The following is a 19,278-nucleotide window of genomic DNA, read 5'->3' as shown; positions in this document are numbered from 1 at the left end:
ATCCATTGTATCTTGAACCTGCAAACCAAATGGCCCAAATTTTACCTCTAAATCCTTCAAGTTCTTCATTTAAAGTTCGGCTTCCCTTGTCTCACTGGTTGCAGCCCACATCTTTCATTCCCTTACAAGATTGGGTTCAGTCTTGCATCAGCAGCTGTGGCTGCTCCTTTGACCTTTACAAGGCTACAGAAAAGCTGAGTTGGTCTTTTTTTCAGGAAACTATTAATTTGTTCAAGACCAAACAAGCAGAAAGCTGTGAGCTTGTTAAGATTAGCAAGATGCACAGCTGCAACTCTAGATTCTAAAATTATCAAGTAATATGTCTGTTCTCTTCTCACATGAATGTTGTGCAATTCAGTTTTAATTTCATAACGCAATTTTTTTTTAATTTGCTAGAATCCAATTTGATTCTTATTGAGCCAATAATGTATTATGATGTAGTGACTTGTGAGGAGGATTTATTGTCATATCCCTCATTTTACCATTTTCATTCCACATAGCGTTCCTTCATCCCTTGTAGCTATCTCAGGTTTTCTAACATGCTTTCAAACGTTTTACAGCAACAAGCTGCAACAGATACATTCAATCAGTTGAATGTTTGACTTGCAGAGCACAGTTATTCACAACAAATCTTCTTGAGGCAGAGAGAAAACAGGTAGAACTTCCATCCATCCATTGTTTTCATTGTAAGTAAAGTTTATATTAAACAAAAACTAATTCAAGTTCTCATTCACTTCTTCCTAAATAAACCCAATTCAAGAAATGTAGTGTAATGAAGTAAAGTGAATCTATAAATATCCTGATTAGATCAATGCATCTTAATTCAGTTTATCAGTCTTTATATAATTCCTGATTTCAAATAGAAAAGAGGGAGAAGAAAACGAAGATTAAGTGCAGTCTTTCCTGTAGTCCTTCATTTTTAGTGTGCATGGGATGAAGTGTCATGGTGGAGACTAGACCCTGAGCAGAACCAGACACAGGAAGGGTAGCCATCTGCCTCCATCAGCTGGGGGTTAAAGGACACACACTCTGTTAAATAAAGTCATTCATACATGCTGTTCAGTAAATGGTCCTATGAAAGTTGATCAAGTTTTTATATCCTCAGATTGAACTTTGTAAAATATAAATATATAATTTTTTTATTATTCTTTCATGTTGAGAAATGTTCAGATATATTCTTTAAAGGGGTCATATTATGTAAAACTTCTAAAAGGAGTGCAAGCATAAATCCCAAACTGTCTTCTGTCAATAAGTTAATGTTTTTTGGTGTCTGGAGACACAATCGGAGTGGAGCTGGTCAGCAGGTTTTACCACCTTATGAACTGTACAATGGCTGCTGGAAAAGTCAAGTGTTGTTGACATCCAGGAATGGTTGCTGCTCCTTGATGGTTGTGCAGGAGTCTCGCAAGGGTCAGAGATGTACCATTTGTTTTTCAACCATTTTGCCATGTATATATGAAGTTCTCATACAAGTATTGGGGGATGCAGCCAACAGCAGTTTATTTGCATAAAAATGTCAATAGGCCCTAAATCAGCTCATTCCAAAAGGAACTTAAAATGAATGGTCTTTATGCCAAAAATATAATTAATATTTTTTGTGTAGGTCATAGACAATAGGTCCTCTTTTAAGGTTATTTTATGGCTTTAGATATAAATACAGATTGATCTTTTTCGCAAAACTTAATTCTTTCCTGGTTAATTCAAAGCACAAATAATGAAGCATTTCTTTGTGCTATTAAGTGAAAGTTTTCCCTTAAAACAGTCTGGCCTCATTAAACCTGACAGTAACTCTGAGCTGCAAAGCTGAATGATTTTCATCCCCCTCAATGCCTCCATTTGGAGAGCATAAATAGAAAAACAAGTGCCGCAGGAGTGAGCATATGGTATTTTCACCAACTGTTGGCTGTTCAACCAGCCGGTGCAGTCTGTGGGGAAAGGCTTGTTGCTGTGTGTGTATTGGTCAGCAGGGGGCGGCGTTGAACTTTACAGCGCTGCATTGTGACGGAGGCAGCAGGCGGAGGAGCTCTGGCAGAGATGAAAAGTGGACTTCATGGAGGAAGAGGGATCCTGGCAGGGCTTCTCTTCCTCTGCGGAGGAGTTTTTTATTTGTGTGTGTCTGAGTATAATCTCTGGGCATTCAGGAGCATCCTGTCAGCTTTCCTGTTCACACTACATCAATGGATCCTTCACAAATACTGTATGAATTTAGATATTATTCTACATTTTGTGAAGAGATTAATCTTAAAGGGATGGCCGTATTTACCTGAGAAAATCTTTCAGTTTGAAAATCAGATGTGACTTTTTGTACTTTTGTTCTAAAGGTGGAAGACATGAAATTCTGAAGATACCAGGAACATATAGGTCCATACACAACAGGTATAATCATTGCCGTAGAATGTAACTCACTGTGATGCCACAAAAAAATCCCAGGTAGGCTTTCTTTAGTGAGAGGATTATACTTGCCAAGACAAATCCACATCAGCTTCAGTTTGTTTTCTTTCTTATATATATACAGTATATATATATATACAGGGGTTATATATTATATATCATATATATATATATATAAATGCATATATATAGTATGTGTGTATATATATATATATATAATATTCATTTTTCTTGTAAAAGAAAATATGCCATTTAAAATCAGTTAGTCAAGGTTCTGAGGTTTTAAGGCATGATGATCTTTAACAAAAACATGATTTCAAGGTGTAACTGTGCTAAATTAAACCTTGAACAAAAAAGTGCCACATGATCTAAGAGAATTTAAAGCAGAAAACCAACTATTCTTTCTGTTGCTTAAATAACATTGTTTTCTGTAACCTTAACGTTATTCACCGAACAGTGGTTCCCATACTCCTGCTTCTAACCCAGAAAATACCTGTAAGCAAGGACACAAGACAAATAATTTTAGTGTGTTAAATAGCTGTAAAGAATTGACTGGGGCAATTGGGTAAAACTGATGAAAGGATACATTTTGTGACAATAACACCATTTGAAAATAGTAAAGGTTGTCAATTAAAGTGAAGATTCATTTTTTAATAAGACTGTACTAAAATTTGAGAATAAAAAATGTTTGCAATACTTCAAAGTTGTTTTGATATAAAATACAATCCATCATAGTCAGTTCAGATGTTACAATATCTTCTCCTCTCCTCAGAGGGAATTCTGCAACACAAAATCTGAATGAAATGTCTGCTTGTGTGCAGCTAATTTTTCTCCTGTACCAGTGGTGTTTACATTTGGCTTTAAGTTGTTTGTGGCAAGTTAAGATGTTAAAAATGCTGACAAACCTTCGCTTCAGTCCTTCTTTCTTCCTCCATCAATTTTGTAATTGAATAAGGAACTTCAATACTCTTTAAATAGCAAATATTAAAAAGTGACACCAACAAAACCAGGTGAACTTCCAGCTACCACTAAAGTTGCACACCAGACTGTAACTTTTAGCCAAAGTGTTCTTTCCGGTAAGCTAAAGCTTTCTTTTATCTAACTGACTGGCTTATTTTAATATCAGAAACCAACAGATTATGCATAAACAAACAACTTATAGCCAACTGTCTATTTATCCCCCCCTTCATGTTCATTACTTTGTACGCATTGCTGCAGAGAGATTTGTAAGCATGTGAGAGTCTACATGAAGAATCCTTTCTCAGGCTAGTTGTTCACTGTGCCCCTCTTCCATGCTCAGCCTCCCAGGGGCAACACACTCTTAACACACAGTGGTAATACAGTTGAACACTTCAAGCTTTGTAATCATTTGTCTGTTTTAAGTTATTCAGTCTGTAGTAATCATGACTTATCAACGATAGTCCATGGAAGGAAAGATGTTCAACAAGCACTGGGGTTATAGATGAGGCTTAAATGGATCCACTACTTGAACATATTGACCTAAATATATTGTAATTTTCCTACTAAATTGAAAAAGTTGTTTGTGAAACATAAAATGCATAATTATAAATGTAAAAATATTCATTCTTATTGTATTTTTAACCGAGATTGTTATTTTTTTTTTTACCTGCGGATAGCATGCCAGTTAGGTTGTAGTGGACTCAAGCCTTTAAAAAAAACAATGCAAGACATCAAGGTGATGCAGGCGGCCTACAAAACGTTTAGATTAAGGCAAAATGCCTCAAAGTTTTTATGTGGCGTTATACGTGTGTAGTGTATTGATTTTACTTCTGAAATAAATGTTTCTCAAATGAAGACCTTTTGTTATAACTAATTATTTATCTCTTTTAAAACTCAATTGTAAGAAAGGTTGGCAAATATCCTCATGGCTTGTTTTTTTACACTATGTACGGTACTTGTGTTCAAAATGTCTATTTAGTCGTGATAAAAATTAGGAGACTACACACAGCCTGTTTTTTTTTATTTAGTATCAGTTTTAACAGCACTGTTCATTCAAATAACCCAACAAAAACTGGAGAAAAAAAAAGAACTGTAGATTTTTCAGTAAAATATAATTAAAAACAACTTTTGGTGAGGAACAAATTTGAACACCCCCACACATTTAAATGGTTGAAAATACACACAAGTTTGTACTCAAATTTAGTTTGTTTTCCTCCTTGATGAAGTGAGAGTAAGGTCTTGAAAGAACTGTCTTAGTCCTTTAGAGAGAAGATTGTATCAGGTTAGTCTTGTGATTTAAAGCAGACTAAAGGAATTATAAATCAACTATTCAACTATGTGAAAAATAGTCTACAGTCATGGCCAAAAGTATTGAGACTGACACAAATATTATATTTTCACATGATCTGCTGCCCTCTGGTTTTCATGTGTGTATGTCAGATGTTGTCATCACATACAGAAATACAATTGCAATCATATTATGAGTAACAAAAGCTTTTAATGACAGTTAGAATGAGTTAATGCAGCAAGTCAATATTTGCAGTGTTGACCCCTCTTCTTCAGGACCTCTGCAATTCTCCCTGGCATGCTCTCAATCAATTTCTGGACCAAATCCTGACTGATAGCAGTCCATTCTTGCACAATCAGTGCTTGCATTTTGTCAGAATTCCTAGGTTTTCGTTTGTCCACCCGTTTCTTGATGATTGACCAGAAGTTTTCAATGGGATTAAGATCAGGGGAGTTTCCAGGCCATGGACCCAAAATCTCTATGTTTTGTTCCCTGAGCCAGTTAGATATCACCTTTGCTTTATGGCAAGGTGCTCCATCATGCTGGAAAAGGCATTGTTCATCACCAAACTGCTCTTGGACGGTTGGGAGAAGTTGCTCTCGGAGGACATTCTGGTACCATTCTTTATTCATGGCTGTGTTTTTAGGTAAGACTGTGAGAGAGCCGACTCCCTTGGCTGAGAAGCAACCCCACACATGAATGGTTTCAGGATGCTTTACAGTTGGCATGAGACAAGACTGGTGGTAGCGCTCACCTTGTCTTCTCCGAACAAGCTGTTTTCCAGATGTCCCAAACAATCGGAAAGGGGATTCATCAGAGAAAATGACTTTACCCCAGTCCTCAGCAGTCCACTCCCTGTACCTTTTGCAGAATATCAGTCTGTCCCTGATGTTTTTCCTGGAGAGAAGTGGCTTCTTTGCTGCCCTCCTTGAGACCAGGCCTTGCTCCAAGAGTCTCCGCCTCGCAGTGCATGCAGATGCACTCACACTTGCCTGCTGCCATTCCTGAGCAAGCTCTGCACTGCTGGTAGCCCAATCCCGCAGCTGAAACACTTTTAAGAGATGGTCCTGGCGCTTGCTGGTCTTTCTTGGGCGCCCTGGAGCCTTTTTGGCAACAATGGAACCTCTCTCCTTGAAGTTCTTGATGATGCGATAGATTGTTGACTGAGCTGCAATCTTTCTAGCTGCGATTTTCTTTCCTGTTAGGCCATTTTTGTGCAGTGCAATGATGACTGCACGTGTTTCTTTCGAGGTAACCATGGTTCACAGAAGAGAAACAATGATGCCAAGCACCAGCCTCTTTTTAAAGTGTCCAGTGGTGTCATTCTTACTTAATCATGACAGATTGATCTCCAGCCCTGTCCTCATCACCACCCACACCTGTGTTAATGGAGCAATCACTGAAACAATGTTAGCTGGTCCTTTTAAGGCAGGGCTGCAATGAAGTTGAAATGTGTTTTGGGGGATAAAGTTCATTTTCTAGGCAAATATTGACTTTGCAATTAATTGCTGTTTCGCTGATCACTCTTTATAACATTCTGGAGTATATGCAAATTGCCGTTATAAAAACTGAAGCAGTAGACTTTGTAAATATTAACATTTGAATCATTCTCAAAACATTTGGCCATGACTGTACAAGGAGAGAAACAACTGCTAACGTGGCCAAGGCTGAAAGTCCAAGCAAGTTCACTCTGAAAGCAGACCCAAAGTGGGGAATGGTTAAATTACTGGGAAAACATTCTGTTGGACAATCAAAATCTGTTTCCTCAAAGACTGTTGTGTTTGAGCATGCTGCAGGGAACCTATCCCGATTACATTACATGGTGCTGCAAACAGCATTTTGACTCTGACTTTCAACAAGTATAATCTTCCAATGGCATAATCAGAGGTTAGACCATCCATCTCAACAGTCGTCACCAGAGAGACTCACTGGGTCGCCAAAGTCATTGAGTTTCTAAAGTCACTGGGAGCTGTTTTAAAGAATAATGCTGCACCCTGGTCAAATTCCTCACAGTCTGTCGAAACACTGAAAAATGCAGGACTCTGAGGGTGAATAATGAGGGAGAGCAGGGTAAGATGGAGCATGCAGCCATGAGGAAGGGTGGTGTATGGATTGTTCCTTTAACTTAATAATAAAGTAGTGAAGGAATAATTGATCTCAAGTTTAACCAGATTAATTTAGATTTTGGAGCAACTTCTGGAAATATTTTTTGTATCACGATGTTGAGCTTAAACTGCAGTATTACCTAGTCTTACAGTTGGCAAGAGTTACAGTGAAAACAAATTGCCTTGATGAAGTGCAGTTTGGGCCACAGATCAGAGTTACTGCAGTTTTCCAATGTGGCGCTGAGGTTACTGTAAATCACTTACCTCATTGCTGATGGGCTTTACTGCAGCTGCTCCACCATAAACGGTGGAGTTTTATTAATGCCATGATTAATTTTTATGTGTTTGGATTGTGATATCGGCACATGCTTTATACAGGGCAACTCCTCGCCGTAAAACTGAGGCTTATTCGTCAAAGGCCACAAAGAACTTAGATGTTACTTTGCTACTAACTTTTTAAAGTCTAGTTTCAAACTTGTTCTATCTGTTGTATGCCTCATTTTGTAACCTTTCCCTGCTAATCTGATTTGTTGTATTAAATCTTTGCTTCATCTTCCTGATCTCAGTTATTTTAATCTCACTTTCCTTCTTTTTCCAACCTCTCTGACCTCTCCTTCACTTTTTCTTGTTTGCTCTTGCTACTCAGCTCTCTTCACTTCCCTCTTGGATGACAATCCATCAGCTTTTCTTATCCCTCCTCTTAGGCTGTGTGCAAGCTGAAGCATAAGGGTTACTGTGCGCCTTCTGCTCCATTCATTTGAGCCCCATGTTTTGAGTTATTACGCTCTAATCCTCAGTGAGACCAGAGCCTGTCCACAACTCACTTTCCCCCCATACCTTACTGATTTGTTTCCAAACTGGGCTGAAAGGTGCGAACATTTTACCCTTTTCATTTATTTTTTTTCATATTGGTGATACCAGAGGGAGACATAGTCTGAGGCTCCTATTTTAAGTCCTTATACATTAATTTACAAGTAATAGGTTTGGTGTATTTTGCATCAATAATAACTGCGTTGTGATGATCTGAAATTGTGAAGGACTGGAGAGCAGCCAGCCACTAGAGGGTGATCAAAACAGCTTTCACATTTATTCATTTATTTGCTCAGGTATTCACAAAAATAACATGGATTGCATGATTTTTTTTAATACTTCAGTATTTGTATAGGTGCTCCAGTTGCTTGCAAAATCATTCATACACCTAGAACTTGCATTAAATCAAAAATATCAATATTTAGTTCATTAGTTTTATAATGGACCAACACATTCCCAATTTGGAATATGTGGTAAGACTTAAACATTTCTTCTCACATTCTTTCTATTTAATTCAATTTTCCCCCAAAGCACTTACTAGTGTATTTGCTGTGAAGCATGATTCCAAGAATATTGACTTTGAATACCAAACCATCCCACATTTACAGCTTTTTGTTAATAGAAAGGGAATATGTGTCCTTTTCTTTCAACCTCACAATTATGCGTCACAAGGACGCCAACGACATAATTATCTCTTACCCCCCCCCACCCCCCCCACCCCCCACATTGCCCCATCACTCTTACTGTTACCTTGTACATTTGTTAAACTGCTGCATGTGAACAGGGCCTACATCCATCACAAAGTAATGATCTTATGTACTTAACTTTTTTTCCTGAAGTGAGGAAATGAAAAATTGAGTTTTTGAGAGAGAAAACAAATGCAAATACCCAAGCTGTGCATTGTGTAACAATTTCATATGGTTTTTGTTCTCCAGGGTCAGGGTATCCGTATGTTCTGGAGGCCCCAGCCCAGGATTTTATCTCTGGTAAACAAACAACAAAATGTATAACCCCCAGCTTTCCTTCATCAACTAAAATCAAACCCTCAATTTCACCTCTCCATTACTACAGCTGCAGTACTACTTCATCAATAATATGTAATAAGTGGTCATTAAGTGTTTCTGCACTGCTGTAATGCTTCCAAACAGTTTCCAGTGCTTTGTGATGTCTTAATCCCCCCACCATTAATATCAGAAAAAGCTCTGCAGACTCAAACTCCAGTGATTGTCTCAGTGCAATAAAGTTTCAAAACAGCTCTGTGAAACACACAACATTATACACTTACAACTTCTGGCTTCTTATTAATCAACAGCCAACAGGAAAATACCCCAGTGTGCTTAACATTGCTATTTTGCTGTATCAGTAAAGACTAACTCCACCAGCCTGGCCTTATTACCGCTCGCCTTCAGCCCTAATGTGTAGTCGGAAACAATGTCTTGATATAGATGTGTGCGTGTGTGTGCGCGTGTTTGTTTGTAATACCTTGTGGAGACCATTTTCCTGACATACTACATTGTGGGGACCCACTGCTCCTTGTGGGGACTGAAGCCTGGTCACCACAAGGGGAAATGCTGTTTTTGGGTCAGGATTTAGGACTAAGGTATGAATTAAGTGTTGGTTAGGGTTAGGTATGTAATGGATAGGGATAGGGTTAGGATAAGAGTAAGGTTTAGGCTGTAGAAATGATTGGAAGTTGATGGGAAGTCGCCTCAAAGATAGCCACGCAAACAGGTGTGCATGTGATTTAAATGTAAGATTAACACAAAGTAGTGCATTTTTATGAAGAGGAAGATGTCTAAAACCTCAGATGTGCGTTTGTTTTCAGCCTATCTGAGTCAGTACCTTGCTAAATCAACTTTCTAGAGAAAACCAACGGAAGGTTATCTGGAGTATGTCTCAATCAGCTTTGCAGGTCTTGAAGCAAATTTTTTGCTCATCCTTCTTTGAAAAAAAAAAAAGACTTGACCTCAGTCAAACTGAATTTGGGCATCTGTGCACATCAGTTTTCAAATCTTGCTCAGATTAACAATTAGGTTTTAAATTTGACCTAATTGAGGTTCTAATTCAGCATCATAGCCCTGGATGTAAGTTTTGGGCTGTTGACTTGCTGGTGGGTGGACCTCTCGGGTTTATGGTTTGAGCAATGTTCTGCATGTCCAGGATATGTTTGTTTTCCTTTTCCCCTCCTGTTTTAGTTGTGTTTAGGTCATCATATATATCGTGCAGTTTGTAAATTCAAATGTGTTTCTACTTTATTCTTTTATGTATGAGCAAAGAGAACATGGTGAATACATAGGCTAGGCATTTTCTTGTCACGTTTGAAAGATAGTGTAGATACTGTGTGTGCCATAGTTTTGCTCTGAGGCTTGGTACGGTAGGTTGTGAAAATGTAAATCAGCACACTTCAATGTCTGCAGAGGACTGCAGAACAAAAGTGCTGAGTCTGCAGTAGAGAGTGTGTGTTTGTGATGAGAAGGTGGGGCAAGAAAAGGGCAAACTATAGTGGAATAGAAAGCTGGAGAAATGAATGGATGCAACGCTGTAATGAAAGCATGATTTGAAATGGAAAGAGGTGGAAAAGTTAACACAGGAAATGGAAGTAAAGAGATGAGTGGAGGAGTTGATTTCAGAAGTCTGGAGAGGAGATTGATTAAATGAATCACGATGAAAAGAGAGGGACAGAAGACAGAATAAAAACAAGAATTGGGGAGAGTCTGCAATCCATCCTGTGAGTTTTGGTTCATTAGGCTGGAGTGCAGGAAATGAAACGACTTCTTCGTTTTGATCTCACTAAACGTGTCATACTCACAAGAGGGAGATTAGCAATTGTTTAATTATTCAGGCTACACATACACAAATCTGCCCAGATTTCCATAGTTAAAAACCTCAAGTACTCCATGGAGTTTCCTTCTGACATCAGGAAGAAAACCTGTCAGTTTTCCAATTGTTGAGATACTGTTTTAGTACAATTTCTAAATGATCTGTAAATCAGTTTTCTTTTCTCTAAGGTTGTATCTTGTACAAGACATTGATCTCCAATTACAGTAAATGGCAAATAGCTTGCATTTGTACAGCACTTTACATGACGGAAGAGTGCTCTACGTTCACATTCTGTTTGCAGCATCAAGAATAAGTTTGGTCCAGTGATTCATCTTCAAATCATAACTTGAAAATTCTTAATTAAATTGGCTGCAAACGTGCAATAAAATTAATTGACAACTGCATATAGCTGATTTGTGCCTTTTTACTTTCTATTTATTGATCTTTAGCAAATCACCATCCCTGGAGCAAAGGCAGCCTCAGAAATCAAAGGGTCAGTGTGAAGTTGGTTGTTATTGTCATTTTCGTAGACTTGGAGGAGACAGAAGAAAAGTGACTCCATGGAAAGACGGCAAAAAGACTCTTATTCATTCATTAAGGGTGGTGTAAGGGCCATTGTATTGATTTTGTGTTTATGTGGGACTGACAGTTAAAAATCAATGCTCCTGACTCTCCATAGAAAATCAGAAATATCCATTTAAGTGTTTAAATAAAATGGTTTTCTGTCATACCCCTTCATAAAACTAAGTGTAACAAAATGCCTTAAGAATAAACTAATTAGTAAATAGAGACCATTTGTTTGCAGTTAAATATTTGTATTCCAAGAGTTTGAAAATTTCAAGCAGATATCTGAAAACAGATTATTACATAACAGCAGACAAACAAAGACTTGACCGCTAACATAAACCGACAGCTCTCCATTTTATTGTTATTGAAGAGCATTGGTCATGAGCTATGTAGGATTAATGGGGTGATTACAAATAACTCTAACAATGCTCAAGGCCTAAAAATCAAGGTTTGGTCAACTAAAATAATATTTCCATAGTTTGGATCACTCCCAAAGTACATTAAGCAATTGTGTAACTGATAATGGCACCTACAACCTTGACAAAAAATTAATTGATCAGTTCCTGTTATCTGCTGTAAATGTCAGCTTTAAGTTGGTTGTATTGCTCAGCAGTGAAGGACATTTAAATTGAGCTTTATTTATTGTGTTTTATAAACATTCACAAACTGCACACAAAGATCAATAACACTGCAGCTGCATGTGGGCAACAATTTAATGTGAAATAGCAGAGTAGCACTCTACTGGTTCTGTGCTTATTGCTCTTTTTGTTTGGAGATGGGATAATTGTGCTCGTTAATAGTTGAATCGATTTGTAATCAAACTCTATTCCTAAGCATTAATTTTGTCCTACTTGACAGACATGAAATGTGAAAGTGGTAGACTCTGAGATGTTAAAGGACATAAATAAAACTTTGAGCGAACACAGGCAAGAAAACTTTTCTAAAATATATGTCATATTTTAGCAGCCGCCTCTGACAAAAGAGGAAGAAAATTCTTTATTCAAAGCGATATTTGAAGGTTTTAACATGTTTATGTTCTGAAGTACAATCCCTACTAAATCTCCTAAAAATCTCCTGATTTTTAGGAGACGAGGCCTCTCAGCTGTTAATCTGTGTGATTAATCCTTTATTGAGATATGCCTCTTAGGCATTATTTATTAAATATCTGTGAAGATAGCAAACTTTATCTGGTTTGAAGACATTATGGTATAGTTTCAGACTATAAGCGCTGTAACATTAACGGTTGGACCAGCAGTTTTTCATGCTGACTGTGTCGTCTCTGCCATCGCCTCAGAAGTGATTGAATAGAAAAACGTCTCAAAGCCACATTTCCTCTTGTGCGACAAACTTGTATTTTTGGAGGCAGATTTTTCTCATAAGAGTACAAGTCACAAAAGTAAATATTAATCATTGAACATTAATCATACCCTAACCCTAACCCTAAATTCAGTTTAAAGTTATGCAGAAGTGGTAAGGCACTCCTTAACAAGCAAAATGAGGACCAAAACTTAGATTATAGCATTTGGTATTTAGCATGTGATAATCCTCCTTTAATGAGAAATTGGATCCAGAGCAGAAACTGTTTTTTTCTTGAAAGCATCTTTAATATGTATTGCAAGGCATTTGTCATCCTTGCACTACTTAAGCTTTAAATTGAAGAAAGACGACCCGGTTTTAATATTACCCTCCTATACACGACTTAAACACACACCCTAAAGCCTGCAATTAAGGAAGGACACCAAGCTGTTAATGTATCATAATAAGGTGGTGGATTTGTCCCAGCCTCCGATCTGGTGGTGCATGTGTGTCCGCGCAGACACACCATTCCACCTCATTAAGCAGATATTGTTCTGCAGCCATAAGACTGGTGCCACAACAGTCGTTACTTGGCGAGTGATTGAGTGCGAGACGAGACGCTTTGGGTGCTCGCTGGGGACCGACGCAGTGGCTGCTACAGAACATTTACATGGGCATCCCCTCCCTTTTCATCTCATCTTATTAGGATAGAGAACACATCAACACGAAAGAGGGAGCGGAGGAGGAATGTATAGAGGGATTAATGAGTAGACGAATCAGGAGAATGAGATGTTACAGTTGCAGGGTTCACCGGAATGACTATGGTCTCATTAAGTATCAGAACAAACATCTACAGATTTGTATTTGTTTTTCTATCTTTATTTCTCTGACATTTCTTTGTTGTCCTTAGCAACCAATTTGTTTTGTAAGCTCTTTCCTTTATTTAGTAATCTCCATTTATGTTGCTTATTTATTTTTTCCCCTGTTCTGCATTGACTCATTTGCAGAATTAGTTTATTTTTCACTGAAATCACATTGATTCTTTGATTTATTTAGGATGAGCTACTGTAGGTCTGGAGGAGTCTTTAAATAGGCAAACACTCTGAACCAATCTGGGTTCTTGTAGCAAGAGCTTTCATAGAATACTTTCAAACCAATCCATGCTTGTAGTTCTTAAAATCTTATTCAAATCGTTATGTTGAGCTGCTACTGTTTACTGGAACACGAAGACCATATGATGTAAATTTTGTCATCTGTGGCGACCCACTGGGCACATCTAGAGTCGTGTGGAGCTTAGATGTTTGTAAGCATGCGGGTTGTGCAGACGACAGAAATGGCTGGTTAGAACATGAGCAGAATAAGAAAAAAAATACATGCAGAAGAGATCTACTTTTTAAAATTTTAAGCAAGCGTACAAAAATGATACATTCTGATGAGATCTTTGGTTTTCTTCTTTTGTTTGTGGACATTTTATAAACCTCACATTATCTTCCCCCGATAAGGCTGCAGTAAAAAACAATTTATTTTTGAGTGAAACAGACTTGCTCAAAAATGGTCTGAATAGAAGTGCATGTTTATCCATGAGCACTAAGAGGCTGATGTTACCTTGCAGGTATGTCCAGCCCTTAAACTGTGGGGTCCAAAGTCTGTCTTCATGTTCTGTCCTGCAAGTTTTAGATGTTTTCCTGTTTCAGCACACTTTGATCAAAGGAACTGGTAGTTGGCATGTTGCTAGAGAACTTGATAGCATGCTGACGAACTAATTAAGGCATTTTTTAATTCAAGACCAGAAGAATAATAGATTTCTTAATCCCAATCCAAACTTCTTTTAGTTTTGAGCTCTCTTATTTTGAACTGCTTCTTTTTTACTTGCACTTGGTTAATTTAAAATCTGATGAAAATCACATAGGACGGTGTCTATAAAAATCCTGAAAATAATTTGACAACTTATGAAAAACCTTTAACTTGTGCGTGTGCGTGTGTGGACACCAATTGGCGCCAATCATCAGTTTCAGTTGAATCCATCCTGTATCAGTCAGCATTGGCATTTAAAACTCAAATGATCCGAAGGTTGGCGTTTGTCTATCTGTGCTCCTCCTGATCTAATTAAGCAGGTGGTTTTAAACACAGCGAGCCGTTTCTAATTGAATCTCTGCCTCATGCATGAAGCTCCATAATGAATGTGGAGCCACATAGACACGAAGAGGGAGCATGCCTCCTTGCCATGACCGAGCAAAATTGGTGTATTAATGGTCAGCCTTTTAGGCCCTTAGAAGGCTGTCACCTTACATAATACATGAAGGGTTGATTTGAATAATTAGGTTTTCAGTGGAAGCAATAATGAGGAATCTGCACCGGTAGTGTTGGTCTTCAGAGGTGTGTGTTCACTCTGCTTTTCTATTCTCCTCATTTTCACAGTAAAATCACAGCAGAATGGCACCCGTGTTAGTTTCCAAAATGGTTTTGTTCTGCCTAAAGGTCATGCAAACACAGTCTGCTGTTGTTGCAAAGACCTAGTTTTGGTGTGCTGATGTTTGCATGCACATTAAATCTGCCCCCCACAACTTTATCTGAAATGCTCAGATAAATGCGCATGTCAGACTAATAAAGGAATAGAAGGAAGGAGTGCAGAGAAAGAAAAGACAGCGTACCTTCCCTTTTTATTTCCTTAGTCTGTCTCATTACATAAATTATTTTGTTATTTAAAGTCAATTACATAGTGTTACTGTTTCTTCAGTTATTTCTTCTGTTATCTTGAGTGCAGGCACGCCACACCAATTTACTGATGGTTGAGTTCAGTTCCTGTTAGTTCCTTGTGCTGTAAGGCAGGAACTGAAAACTCACAGAACAATGGGAGAACAGCCCAACAACTTCACACTTCAAAGACAGTGAACATAAGAACACAGCAAACATAAGATAACATATACTAAATATTTCTAACAAAATATGTGCGATAGTGGAAGCGTTTCTCACAGCTTTTGCCTCAGTTCACAGCTCAAGGTGTTAATTGGAGAATATGTGCATGTGGTTTTCTTTCCAATCCCTGCAGTATTTTCTCCTCACCTCATCCACCGCTTCAACGGCTGTATTTTCCCTTTCTCTACAATCAGAATGACTGCATGCACAGGACCTTCAAGTGTTTTTTATGCATTTTTTAAAATTAACTTCTGATTTACATTCAGAAAAATAGAAAACGTTCCTTAAAAATCATTGATACATATCACAACAGGACATCCTAAGGTGCTTCAGTCCCATATCCTTCAGCAAGTTCGGACCGCCACAAACAGGAATAGGGACAAAGAAGAGCTCTGGCGGAGTCCAATCTGCACTGGAACTACGTCCAACTTTCTGACAGAATATGGCCAAGATTCTTAGTTTGGTTATACAAGATCAAAATGGTCCTTTAAAAATATCAAATATGTCCAGGTGCAGATCAGTATGACATTCAATGTTCACCAAGAACATCATCATTTAGTGTTTTTTTTTCTTATGGTGTGCAGTTCTGCTGCTTCCTTTGTATTTGACTGAATGAATGCACCATGAATGTTATTATAGGAACGTAACAAGACTGTAAAAGTCCAGTTTGTTTGATTCAAATGGATTTTTTATCTTATCTGATTGAAAAGCACTGACACAAAAGCATTTAAATTTTCCATTCCTGATCACAGAGCAAATGGTTGCAGAGCAGTGGCATTTAAGCAGAGTTGTTTGGCTCTGAGAGAAAAGGAAGGAGCGATAGCTGTAATAAATTATGAATACTGCTGCACTCAGACTATTGATTTTGCCATCTTCTTCTACTGAGGGGAGTATGAAGGTTTTCTTTTCTTTAGATAAGTCAAAACCTTCTAAAAGATACGGCAACATTTTTCTAAATGTCACGTTTTTTTCTGCTGTGGAGAAATATATAAACCCTACTGTGTGAGCACATGCTAATGAGACTGCTCTATTTCACAATCAAGCTAATGTTCAGCTCCAGCAATTAGTCATGATTAGTATTTCTGTTAAACAGTGTACCAGAGCTGAGTTAGTTGGGTGCAGCATATTTAACTGTGTCTTAAACCATCAAGCCTGGCAAGAATGTACTCACTCCTTGAACTTTTTACATTTTGTCAGGCCACAAGCATATTCTGAACTTTATATGGTGGAAAACTAACACTTCACAAAACATGCATTAAACAATTCCTGCAGTGAAATGTGGCAGCATGATGCTGTGGGGAGGCTTTTCTGCACCAGGGAAAATATTGAAGGCTTAACGCTGCTATCCAGGGAGGAAATATGCATGACCAGCCAGGGGGTCAGGTAATGTCTGCCTGATGTGTACAAATTAATTCTTCATCAGTTCAGTACACAGCTGTTTTCAACAATCAGAATGCAGGGACAGTTTATGTCTTAGTTTTTGGGAATGCACTTTTCAATATCAACTAATTCCTGGACTGAAACACGGCTCTGATCTGGGTAATGCCCCTCAACTAACATGTTCTGTTGTCTTCCTGCAGTTTGCACAGTTCGCTGCCAAAAATTCCTGATCTCACGAGTCGGAGAGGACTGGATCTTCCTGATCCTTCTTGGACTGGTGATGGCCCTCGTCAGCTGGGTGGTAGACTTTTGCATCGCTATCTGCCTACAAGGTGAGGCAGCAGAGGAGGCTTTTATCAGCAAAATTCTCTACTTGCCATATTTAAAGTTCTTGTTAAACTCCTATGTCTGTGATCAATATGTTGAGACTTGACAACCAATTTGAAAGAGTTAGATTTTACTTTTTGCCTAATAGAGAGCAATTTCAGGCCTGCCAACACAAGTCATCTTCACTTTGGAATATGTTGCAAGCCTCTTGCTTTATTGCTGAGTAAGTAACAGGAATAGGCTTAAGGTTGATGAAAATTAGTGTCTGGATCACTTTGAATAAGGCAATCTTTCACCTGGATCAAAACTCATATCCATCATGGTTACGTGATGTGAAATAAAAAGATGAGTTTGTAGAATATTGTAGTTACCCTGGAGCCTTTTCAAAACCCAATGGATGTTGATACCTAGGATAAGAATGCGCTGATAAATGTGATTGGACATATCTTGTTGGGATACTGCATCGTGGAATAAGTTCATAAAAAAATAATAAATAAATTAGGAGAAGTCAAAGGTGAGTGAGCAGAAATATTAGATTAGTCAGGATGGATAATGGGAGATTTATGTGGATAAACACTAGAAAATGTAGGTAAGATTGTAGACCTGGCTTGAAATTTAATAGGATATTGTCTAATTAAAACGAACTTCTAAATGAAATAAAGGAAAAATAAACTAACAGAGATCTGTTAGTTCCAGTTGGTGTTGAACTGGATTCAACCCGCTTGTTTTTAAATGATCCAAGAGGCTTGTTTCTCCCACACAGTCTAACCCTGCATGAATACACAACTTCCCTCCTGTGTCTGTGCTGTTGCTCTAATTTTGTTGTTTATATACACCTGTTGGCTCTACCTATGTGTGTTTCCACAGCACAGAAGTGGATGTATGGTGGTCTGGACAGTAACTTGTTCCTGCAGTACCTGGCCTGGGTCACTTACCCTGTGGTTCTCATAACTTTCTCTGCCGGCTTCACTCAGATCCTCGCTCCCCAGGCTGTTGGTATGACACAGACACACAAACAAGACAGGATGGCAGTTCAGGCCTTTCAAAGCAAAAACACAAACATACAATGCATTTATTTACCACTATGTGAAGGTGTAGGTTTTCTTCTTTTTAAATTTATATTTGACCAAAACTTAACAAGTTAATCAGTTTTAAGATTTGATACATTTCCTGTCATGTTGAATATACAATTGTTTTAGGACATGTAATAAATAATGACCCAACAACTCAACTTTTTTTAAACCAAGAACTTTGTGTAGTAGCTGGAATATGTTGTTAGTTTTCTCTCATTTACAGAGAGCGTAAACAAGGAAAACACCTCCACTAACATTTGAATAGATGTCCCTTAGGAAGTTGGATCATTGAGCATTATGTTGCCATCAACCAGCTTCTGCCTGGATGTCAGGTTCTTACCCTAAGACACTTTGAAACAGACAAAAAAGATTAAGAAAGACAAATGAATTGAATTTTACTCGTGAGGAGAGCAGAGAGGAAAGTCTGATTTTTACAGTCTCCAAACTCGCTCTGAAAAACCTTTCTTGCTTCTTTTCCTTTATTTGCATCATGATGGCCTTATTTACATTGGCCACCAGCTGGTATAAAGGGATGGGAGAAGCACAAAACTCAGCTGCCAGCACACTCATAAATCTTTTCTATACAATGAAATCTCCTGTCTTAGTGCATGTGAGGTCTCAAGGCAGTTCCCATGTCCCTGAGTCACAAACTTTGACCCTTAGCCTTTGGGTGTTTTCCTTATCAGGCCAGGTCTTAGTTTTGTCTCCAGTGGCTAGCATCTGCTTCCAATTTTCTCATGTTTATCAGCTTTCTGCAGACATCTCTCACAAAAACACGCATTACAGAAGAAAACAAAATAATTTCACAGTCCTTAATGTTAATTTTGAGTATATAAATCTGGAATATTATTTTCAAATCTAACACTGGATATTTGACACTCTTATTAGAAATGGCAGATCCCATGATGAGTCCTCAACTTTTCAGGCTAGAATTAATAGATGTATTAGATATGCGCCTTTTGAAACATCCATGAATTTTGAAGTAGCCCTGTGTCATTGTTTCCTCAGCTCTGAACAGTCCAGCAGTGCCACTGGCAATGATGCTGTCCCTCAGCATAATGCTGACCCCTCCTTGTTGTTAGAAGTATTTTTTGGTAGTTGCTAGTGCGTCCTTTGCAGCAAATGATCAAGCATGCACTAAAGAAATGCTATGTTTAATTAAAACAGAATTGAATTATTTATTTATTAGCATATTTTAATGTTTTTCTGATATTGAATGAAAGCGCTTCAGTGGTTAATTGGAAAATTTGCAGCACAGTATGTCAGTACACTGGTGGGTAAGGAGGAGACTTGACTGTCACTAACAGAGGCTAAAATGATGGGTGTACTCCTAAAAATCTGAAGG

General features: G+C 38.1%; 1 protein-coding gene across 9 annotated transcripts in view; it reads left to right on the top strand.

Annotated features, from left to right (window-relative positions):
- LOC111611959 (chloride channel protein 2-like) overlaps positions 1-19,278 on the top strand; it is a 118,608-nt gene that overhangs the window by 40,963 nt on the left and 58,367 nt on the right. For 7 of the 9 annotated variants that reach the window (XM_023351110.1, XM_023351109.1, XM_023351113.1 and 4 more), the window contains exons 3-5: positions 8,490-8,540; positions 16,734-16,865; positions 17,728-17,856. In XM_023351110.1, coding sequence (XP_023206878.1) covers positions 8,490-8,540; positions 16,734-16,865; positions 17,728-17,856 — 312 coding nt within the window. The remainder of the gene's footprint in view (positions 1-8,489; positions 8,541-16,733; positions 16,866-17,727; positions 17,857-19,278) is intronic. The other 2 variants (XM_023351114.1, XM_023351116.1) reach the window with 1 other exon arrangement.

The sequence above is a fragment of the Xiphophorus maculatus genome, chromosome 18, assembly GCF_002775205.1.
Source record: "Xiphophorus maculatus strain JP 163 A chromosome 18, X_maculatus-5.0-male, whole genome shotgun sequence".
In the NCBI taxonomy this organism is placed as follows: Eukaryota; Metazoa; Chordata; class Actinopteri; order Cyprinodontiformes; family Poeciliidae; genus Xiphophorus; species Xiphophorus maculatus.
Note: the sequence above shows the minus strand (reverse complement) of the source record. Positions and strands in the feature narration are given on the sequence as shown.